The sequence below is a fragment of the Penaeus vannamei genome, chromosome 20, assembly GCF_042767895.1.
Source record: "Penaeus vannamei isolate JL-2024 chromosome 20, ASM4276789v1, whole genome shotgun sequence".
NCBI classification, from domain to species: domain Eukaryota; kingdom Metazoa; phylum Arthropoda; class Malacostraca; order Decapoda; family Penaeidae; genus Penaeus; species Penaeus vannamei.
In genome coordinates this window covers 32,090,252-32,100,843 of record NC_091568.1, presented here as the reverse complement: position 1 = coordinate 32,100,843, position 10,592 = coordinate 32,090,252, and the positions used below count along the sequence as shown (strand labels likewise).

General features: G+C 38.4%; 1 protein-coding gene across 2 annotated transcripts in view; it reads left to right on the top strand.

Annotated features, from left to right (window-relative positions):
* Positions 1 to 2,783: 2,783 nt before the first annotated feature.
* The window catches only part of LOC113827865 (legumain), a 10,691-nt gene continuing 2,882 nt past the window's right edge, over positions 2,784 to 10,592 (top strand). Inside the window, exons 1-8 of one of the 2 annotated variants that reach the window (XM_027380800.2) lie at positions 2,784 to 2,905; positions 6,700 to 6,840; positions 7,406 to 7,503; positions 7,705 to 8,011; positions 8,347 to 8,416; positions 8,624 to 8,742; positions 8,974 to 9,168; positions 10,010 to 10,126. In XM_027380800.2, the coding sequence (XP_027236601.2) occupies positions 6,712 to 6,840; positions 7,406 to 7,503; positions 7,705 to 8,011; positions 8,347 to 8,416; positions 8,624 to 8,742; positions 8,974 to 9,168; positions 10,010 to 10,126 (1,035 nt within the window). In that variant the 5' untranslated portion in view covers positions 2,784 to 2,905; positions 6,700 to 6,711. The remainder of the gene's footprint in view (positions 2,906 to 6,699; positions 6,841 to 7,405; positions 7,504 to 7,704; positions 8,012 to 8,346; positions 8,417 to 8,623; positions 8,743 to 8,973; positions 9,169 to 10,009; positions 10,127 to 10,592) is intronic. The other variant, XM_027380801.2, reaches the window with a different exon arrangement.

Here is a 10,592-nt window from a genome sequence, read left to right as displayed (position 1 = left end):
TCGCGTCGTTTTTGTTATCAGCGCCTTTGGGAACCTGATTTTGTGGTGAGGTAGAAACGCCTTGACTGAAGTGCTTAGTGAAAGATCTTAGCAGCGAAAGTTGTAAGAGTTGATTATAATAAAAAATAACGATCTATATTGAATAATGATGATACAAAAAACGAACGAATCATAATCACTAGAACATCCATCTTGTCCAGCACCAGATTGCTAAGTTTACAAACTGCGCTCGGAAGATAATTTCCTAAGCCTCGAATGCGCTCCTCCCATTGCGCTCTTAAACCTGAGGAAGTGTTTGAAGAAGTGCGCCCTTACGATGCCGTGTGCGCTCTTTCAACTGAAAAGGAGAAATTCCGAGCGCGACGCAAAATTAGCAGTTGGATCTCTCTCTCTCTCTCTCTCTCTCTCTCTCTCTCTCTCTCTCTCTCTCTCTCTCTCTCTCTCTCTCTCTCTCTCTGTCTCTGTCTCTGTCTCTCTCTCTCTCTCTTTCTCTTTCTCTCTCTCTCTCTCTTATTGATGAAGGATTCGAAGGGGACTGCACGAGGACCAAGGAGCCAGGACGCATACTTGTCATATCTTGGACTTTATATTTCAAAAAATGAAACATTTTGCTGAATATGAAAACGATATTAAAGATCACCACTTCATAGGAAGCACATAGATATTAAATGATAATCATAAATAAGGCGAACAAATGCATCGTAGAAGCCACTAGAGGGATTTAAAACAAGTCAGTTTTTGTGCATAATTTTGGAAAACATTTGTGCTTTTGAAAGAGTTGAAATCACATTAATTTCTTGACAACAGCAAAATAGTAAAAAAAAGAAAAAAAAATTGTTAACGTTTATATATGATTCTTTCATGAAAAAAAAAACATCAACTAATTATTATTATCTTAAAAGAAAAGACAAAGGCTTTAATCACAATTAATTGCATAAGAAACTGTATTTGAAAACGCAACTTCTCTTCGAAATTGGGGATATAATGCGTTTGCCTCAACAGACGGAAATCAGTATAAAATGGATTCAATCTTCCCCGTTTGGACATCTTTTTCTGGGGTGTTTGGGTCGTCGTCCTGAAGAAGAGCTGAATCGCTGGGGAATTCTTGGTCCCAAACTTACCAGTGAGCAAAAACAGACCCTTCCTCACAATACATAAAATTTCTTCGTTTTCGCGTTTTTTTTTTTTTTTTTTGTCTATACCCTTCACCTTTCCACGCCAGAGTTAGTTAGGGCAAGATGGTACGGTCTTGAGCTTCCTCAAAATCTATGGAGGTCGTGAATAAAGGCTATTCATTTGATGTTCTGTGCCATTGGGAACAACAAGGAGAGAAAATGCTTAGCGATAATAATTTCCTGTTTCCTGACGCAGTTGATTTCGTTTACTACAACGACAGTTATCCCTTTCGTCTCGGTAAAAGAACCATATTAAGAGCAACGTGTTGCGTTGTGTACCGTTCGATTCCCGCGCGCTGCCAGTGGATGGTAACCCCGGCCATTCCTTACACAAAGAGGAAAATTTAGAACCAGCAATAAACATAATAACCATTGTAGAAAATGAAATTTATTCTAAATAAAATAATAATAATAATAATAAATAGTCTCCCATCGCCACGCTCAGCCTCGGCAAAGCTTCCCCGTGGGTTCGTTGGCCTCTAGGTTGTAAATACACAGCAACCTGTTCCTGACGTGTTCCAAGGTGAGCAAACACATCCATAGCCATCTCTTTAGACCCAATTACACTGGATAATGGGAAAGAGAAATATTAGGTGGAACCCCCCGTGCGTTATAATAAAAATGGAAACGCACATAAAGGTCTACCAAGTGCATGCAAACAGGGAACATCGTACCAAGAACTGAACATGCATAACTTCGGGACCATCCAGTACGGAATTGTGTAGAATAACTTGAAGAATAAAGAAACACGTTGCAATTTTCGATAAGGAAGAGAGAAAAACTGCATTCTAGCATCCTTATTAAGCCAATTATGACTGTATAAACTCTCAACTTGTGTATGGAGGAAGCAGAGGGCACTGCGCACTCGTCCCTTGACTGGAGATGAATACCTGACCTTAACTTCTTCTGAAACGTCCGTGACCTTGGCTCCCGGCTCAGTGATTCGTGCTCAAAGCTCCCATCTTGCGGATGTAATTGGCAAGAGGCGTTTGCATGTATACGTGTGTTTGGGATCATTTCATTCTATGTTGATTCCATGTATAACTTCCTGTGGATCGTTCAACTTCTTTCTCTCAACACACATACACACACTCTCTCTCTCTCTCTCACATGCGAATCGAAAAGTCAAAGAATGTGTATCTAGATATTTACTCCAGCGTTCACCTTGCTTTTATCCTTTTTGTCTCTCCAATCCGTTTTTTTTATCTACTTTTAAGATGACAGACACCCTCACGAAGTACGTGCTTGTACCGACTCCATGTTCTCCATTTCCTGGGATGACTGTGACACTCTCCGCCTTGGAAGTCCCTTGAACGAACCTTTGTGAAACGAGTCATGCCGGGCTTAGTCGCTGACGATCGCTCTCATACAATGCCCGGGGCGAGATCACATGCCACTTCCCGCTTCATAATTGCTGCTCGGAATAACCTCACGCTGTTCAAGAGTGAAATCGGAAACGGGAGAGTTGTTTAACTGGTTTCAAGCTTACGGCGGAGAGAAAGAGAGAGGAGGGAACAAACGAAGCGAAGCGTGTCGTAAAAGGCCGAACAGTATGTTGAGTTGCGGTACCTGTCGCTCTTCTATGCGGGGACCAGGGGGGGGGGGGCGTGAGGATCATGGGGCGGAGGAGGGACGGTAACAGCCTGAGGACGAGGGAGTTCAGTCGAGTGTGGACCGGAGTGTGGATGGTGGTGAAGTTGTGCTCAAGTGGTCAATCATACAAGCTCTAGGTAAGGGTCTCGAGGAGGCAGTGTGTTTGCCTCCCTTTATTTGCTACAGTGCTTGTTGACAGCGGTAAAAGCGAGTAGTCAGTAGGAGTAATAGGTAACTGCATTTCACATCACAGGAGAATAATTCATGGGAGGTACTGCGTGTTTGTTTTCACTCGTTCCATCTATGCTAACGGTGGCCATCTTTGATAAAGAGTGACGACGCCTTTGTGTACGAAAAGATCTTTTCACCAACACGATACCAGCGCCAACAGAGCAAGGGCCGCACCGTAACCTGTGGATACGCCCTTCCTCTTCTACGGACACCCCTCTTCTACGGACACTGTGGCCTCATGACCGTAATCTCACACTTAATCGGGACACATCAGCCACGTATCTGCCTGTCCGTCACCTTCTAATCTTTTCATTGTTATCGGTGTTATTATTACTTTTTTATCATTATTATTAACCTTATTATTATCATTATTATTTGTGTCATCATAGCAATCGTTATCAATATTATGATTTTTAGTTATCATCAATGGTATCATTACTATTATCATTATTATCATTATCACCATTATAATTATCATTCTCATTATTATCATTATCAGCATCATTATTAACATCATTCTCATTATAATTACCATTATCATTATAACTATTATTATAATTATCAGCATCATTATTAACATCATCATTCTCATTATAAATACCATTATCATTATCATTATCATAATTATTATCATTATTTTCATTATCATTACCATTATTATAAATATCAGCATCATTATTAACATCATCATTCTCATTATAAATACCATTATCATTATCATTATCATAATTATTATCATTTTCATTATCATTACCATTATCATTTTCATAAACCACGCCGTCAGTCTGGTCGAGATCGAGTCGGCACAACGCAGATCCGTTGATGATGATTGTGATGAAAATGATGATAGTAATTGTAATGATGAAGATGGTAATGACGATGATGGTGACGATGATGGCGATGATGGTAATGATGATGGTAATGATGACGATGATGGTAATGATGATGACGATGATGGTAATGATGGTGACGATGATGGTGATGATGATGATGATGGTAATGATGACGATGATGGTAATAATGATGACGATGATGGTAATGATGATGACGATGATGGTAATGATGGTAATGATGGTGACGATGATGGTGATGATGATGATGGTAATGATGGTGATGGTGGTAATGATGATGACGATGATGGTAATGATGATGACGATGATGGTAATGATGATGACGATGATGGTAATGATGATGACGATGATGGTAATGATGATGACGATGATGGTGATGATGATGGTAATGATGACGATGATGGTGATGATGATGACGATGATGGTAATGATGATGACGATGATGGTAATGATGATGACGATGATGGTGATGATGATGGTAATGATGACGATGATGGTGATGATGATGACGATGATGGTGATGATGGTAATGATGACGATGATGGTGATGGTAATGATGACGATGATGGTAATAATGATGACGATGATGGTAATGATGACGATGATGGTGATGATAATGAAGATAATAAGAATGATTATGGTAATGAAGATAATAAGAATGATTATGGTAATGAAGATAATAAGAATGATTATGGTAATGATGATAACGATGATGATAATCATAATAGTAATGATATTGATAATAATGATAATGATGATGATAATGATAATGGTGATAATAATAACAGTGGGAATGATACTATTATTAGTTATAATGATAATACTGATAATGATTACAATGATGACAAAAATAGCAATAATGATGATAATGATAATAACGAAATGATAATACAATCGATAATTATAAATAATGATAATGATAATAATAATGGTAGTGATAATGAAAATGATAATCATTACTATTAATATTTTGAATATAGATAATAATGACAATAATAACAATAATGAAAATGATTATAATGATAATAATTATAATAAAAATAATAATGATAATAATAGTAATAAGAATGTTGATAATGATAATGATAATGATAATAATGAGAATGATAATAACAGTAATGCTGCTGCTGATGAAATACAAACGATATTCATGCAAACAATTTTGATGACAATGACAAAGATAATAATACAAATAGTGATAACAATGACAGCAATTAGATTATGATGATGATATTAGTGATAATGAAAATCATCTGATAATAATGCGACTACCAATGATAACACTAATGGATGATATTATTATCATCGGCATCATTATTATCATTATCATTATCATTATTATTATTATTATTATTATTATTGCTATTGTCATCTTTATTATTATTTATATTATTATTATTACTACTATCATTATTATTACTATTTCATAATTATTATTGTGGTGATTCATATAAATATTGTTATTACTGCTTTTATTATTAAAATCGTTATATTATTACTACAACTAATGATAATAATGATAACGATTATTATTATCATCATAATAATATTGTTATCATTTTTGCCATTGTTATTATTTTAATTATTTTTATATTGTTATCATCATCAACATTATTATCATTATTATTGTTATTATCATTCTTGATATTATAAGCAAAATCATAATCATGATTGTTATTCGCTGTTATTGTCCTTATCACTATAACTATTAGTTTTATTATTATCATTATTGTTATTATTATTATTATTACCATTCTTATTCTTATCGTTATCATTATGGTTATTGTTATTATAACAATCATTTTGTTTTATACCACTACTACTACTAATTATTATTATTGTTGTTGCTGTAGTTGTTGGTCTTGTCGCTGTAATGATGATAACAATGATACCTATGATAATAATGATAATGATCACCATCATCATCATTGTCATTGTCATTATCACCACCACCACCATCATCATCATCATCATCATCATCATCATCATCATCATCATTATCATTATTATTATTATCATCAACATCATTATCATTATTATTATTATTATCATCATAATCATCATCATCATCATCATCACCATCACCATCACCATCACCATCACCATCATCATCATCATCATCATCATTATCAACATCAACACCAACATTAACATTAACATTATCATCATCACTATAACCATCATCATTTTCATCATTATCATCGCCATCATCATCATTATCATCATCAAAATGATCTTCGTTTCTATGTAATTTGATGAATTCACAATTAAGTATTATTGTATCATTTATCATAACCAGAAATTTTCTCATTGTCAAGAACCATTCAAAAAAATCTTGTCATTGATATTGTCATGTTATGTATATTATTAATATCACCATCACAGCCAAAGATCACTTTCTACGATCATTATTACCATGTCATGTGTGAACTTGGTCTAGAATTTATACCATTTGTCTCTATGGACCAAATTATCTATTCGTGCCTGCTCTATTTCGTCTACGTGTCTCTGTAATTGTTAATTCATGCCAGCTCTATTAGGTCTATGTCTTTATTATTGTTAGTTCATGCCAGCTCTATTAGGTCAATGTGTCTATAATTATTCGTTCGCTGAGGCTCTATTCAATCTATGTGTCTATAATTATTAATTCATGCCAGCTGTATTAGGTCTATGTGTCTCTATAATTATCCGTTCTTGGAGGCTCTATTTAGTCTACGTGTCTATAATTATTAATTCATGCCAGCTCTATTATGTCTATATCTCTCTAATCATCCGTTCATGCCTGCTCTACGTCTTCTAATTCCTATTTTATCTCAAGGAAAACAATAACTTAAGGCATCTCCTCCCAGAAGACGTGTACCATGTGGAGGTCGGCGCTGTTCCTGCTGACGGTGGCGCTGGCGAGGGGGTCTTCCGCGGCAGGTCACAGGGGCGATCTGTGGGCGGTGCTGGTGGCCGGTTCCTCCTCTTGGATGAACTACCGCCATCAGGTCAGTCTAGGTGTCTGGTTGTGTGTACCTTGAAATTATTATGAGGTTATGGGTACCTTGTTATGAGTACCTTAAAGTTATAAGTACCTTGAGGTTATTATGAGGTTATAGGTACCTTGTTATGACTATAAGTACCTTGTTATATGTACACCTTGAGGTTGTATGAGGTTATAGGTACCTTGTAATAAGTAACTTAAGGTTATAAGTACCTTGTTATATGTATCTTGAGGTTGTTATGAGTACCTTAAGGTTATAAGTACATTGAGGTTGTACGAGGTTATAGGTACCTTGTTAAATGGACTTCGATGTTATATGAAGTTATAGGTTGCTTGTTATATGAACATTGAGGTTGTTTTTTAAATCTTCTTAGGCGATTGAGGTCTTTGAGATTCAGCCTGACGGGGAACTCCTAAAGACTTGAAACCCTTGGGCTTGGAGCTAATTTTCCATTTGAGAATGTGGAATTATAAGATTAAACCTTTGCACATTTTTCATATATTTTCTGTGTAACAAACGACATTTAAGAAAATAAAGATAACTTGGCGACGTTTCCTTCCCTCTCCAGGCGGACGTGTGCCACGCCTACCAGATTCTCCACCAACATGGTGTCCCCGACGACCATATTATCGTCATGATGGTCGATGACATTGCACACAACGAAGAGTGAGTGATGCTGTTACTTTTATGCAAAAATGGCTGTGTTTATTATATAGTCATATAATCATACTAACGTAGGTGAACATCCATGAGTAAATACGAGTAAACGAGAATTAACGGACAGACGGACAGGGAAGATGTATGCACAGTATGTCCGTCCCCGAGATCCATAGAGAATACGTACAATTCTTTGCCTCCGCGTTACAGGAACCCGACGCCAGGTGTGATCATCAACCGACCAGGTGGACCCGACGTGTACAAGGGCGTCCCGAAGGACTACACAGGCGATGACGTGACCCCCGAGAACTTCCTGAAGGTGCTGAGCGGTGACGTCGAAGGCATGAAGGGCGTGGGGTCCGGGAAGGTCGTGCGCAGTGGCCCCAACGACCGAATCTTCCTCAACATGGTGGACCACGGCGCCCCCGGCATCTTCGCCTTCCCCTACGATTATCTCAACGCCACCAACCTCACCGACACCATCATCGGCATGCATCGCGACCAGAAGTTCGGAGAGGTTGGTCTGGTCAGACACGCTGCTCTGGTGTCTTTTTCCCTATCTCTCCCTCTCACTGTCCCATCCCTTCTCCCTTTTATTCTCTCTCTCTCCCTCTCCCTCCCTGAGAAAGGAAATAAAATCCTGACATTTCGAGTCAAACTAGTCTCCTTATCAGACGGTAAAACCAATCATTCATTTCAGTTCACCATTTGATTTGGAGTCTTCGAAACGGAATTTGGTATTTTTGTGGCTCTGTTTCATTTCATCTTTATACAACACGTGGCTATGTCTGTGTTCGTGCTGATACATCTACATCCTAAAATAAATCTGATAACATCCTCTCCTTCCGACAGATGGTGATGTATGTGGAGTCGTGTGAGTCGGGATCACTTTTCCACAATCTACTTCCGAAGGATATCATGGGTGAGGTCTCGCAGATAGATAACACAGTAATGAATAAATAAACAAAAAGACCAAAAACACTAGATCTGAATTTTTTTCTATAGATACAATAACTAATGAACTGAAGAACGGTCTAGATCGATACTGATGATGAATATAATTATTTAAGGGATCACGAAGAATATCAGTACCACAAGCATGCTCATTTCCTTTCTCCCGTCCTCCCAGTGTATGCTCTGAGCGCCTCGAGCCCCAACCAGCACTCGTACGCCTGTTACTTAGACACAGACAGAGACACCTACCTCGGGGACGTCTTCAGCATCAAGTGGATGGAGGACACCGACAGGGTAAGTGGCTTTACCCTTGCTTATTCATCCTGGTTCCCCTTTGTCGTGTCTTTTAACGAATATACATCTGCAATACTAAATATTGGATACTGGGTTTACATGTTAGATTCCTGTCACAAAAACAAAATAAAACAAAAACAACAAAAAAAGAAAACAACAAAACAACAACAAAAGAAAACAACAAGAAAACAACAAAAAAAAACAAACATTTAAACTCGTGTTTCCCAACAGGAAAACCTACACCACGAGACGCTGAAGAAACAGTTCAAGCTCGTGAGGAAGGAAGTGACGACGTCCACGGTCATGCACTGGGGGGAGATCCGCCTCGACCGCCAGCACCTGTCCAAGTTCATGGGGAAGAGGCAGGCGAGCCGAAGCCAGCAGGACGTGTACCTTCCCATCCGCGGGGAGGACGATCCTTGCCTGGTAGGTCTTCCAGCGGATTCGGAGGCTCGTGGAACAGGAGTCGGGCGCCTGTTGCTCTCTCTGTTCCGTGGTTATGTTCACTTCGTCTTTATCTTTTTGCTAATCTATTTGTCTGTCTGTATTTCTGTTATGTCATCACTGTCTGTTTGTCTGTCTATCCTCCTTTTCTGCTAAACTACCCCCCCAGTAAAACCTGTAAATTAAAGGATAAACTTGCGTAAATGATCTACTTGGTAAATAGCGAAAGATGAAACTATATAAAGAATCTAGTAAGCTAAACTCATTAAATTATAATTTTTCGATGTTTTACAGCAATTTTTTTTCTGCCCATATTTTTTTCTGGAATTCTTCCTAGACTCGAGAAGCTATGATAAATTCCCCTCTTGCCCTGAAATGTATGTCTACGCACACGCACCCCCCCCACCCCCACACACCCACACCCACACCCACATACACACCCACCCACCCACCCACACACACAACCACACACACACAGAGCCAGATCCGAGCAAGCTGTAGCAAATCAGTGTGCTGTGTGGAAGCGTTCTCGTCTAGCAATAGTGCTGACCCGCGTTCGAATCCCGCACCGCCAGTGGACGGTAACCCTGGCCATTCCATTATCATTATCAAAATTTCCCAAGCACAACAGCCCCGCCTTTATGCTCGTCCTCAAAACCCTGAATTATAATAATTATTATTATTATTACCAAACTTTCCCACGCAGAAAAACCCCGCCTTTACGCCCGTCTTCAAAACCCTAAATATATTATTATTATTATTATCATTATTATCACGAAACTTTCCCAAGCACAATATCCTTTACGCTCGTCCTCCGCCTCAGGAAAGCGCCGTGCCGAGCCCAGACGTCCCGGTGGCGATCCTCAAGTCCCGCATCCGGAGGGCCAAGGAGGTCGCCGAGGTGGACGCCCTCAAGGAGGAGCTCCGGCACTTGCGGATGGTGAGATGGGCGTTTGGCGTCGCTGATTTTTTGGCATTTTATTTTATTGATGTTGATGTCTCCGCATTGTCTCTCTGAACAGGGGAGTCGCAGACTTAAAACAGGTTTATTATTGATTGTTATTGTCATTATTATTATTATTGTCATTGTCATTATTATTACTGCTACTACTACTACTATTATCATTAATTTTATTATTATTCTCATTATTATTACTATTATTATTATTATTATCACCATTATTATTTTATTTTTATTATTAAAATGTTTTTGTTATTATTATCACAATGACTATGATCATCATTACTATTACTTCTACTATTATTGATGACAAATGTAACTTCAGGGCCATCAAACAGGGCCATTCAAGGGGGCCATCTAACAGGTCTATCTAACAGGGCCATTTAAGTGGGCCATCTAATAGGACCATGTAAGAAGGCCATCTGACAGGTCTATCTAATAGGTC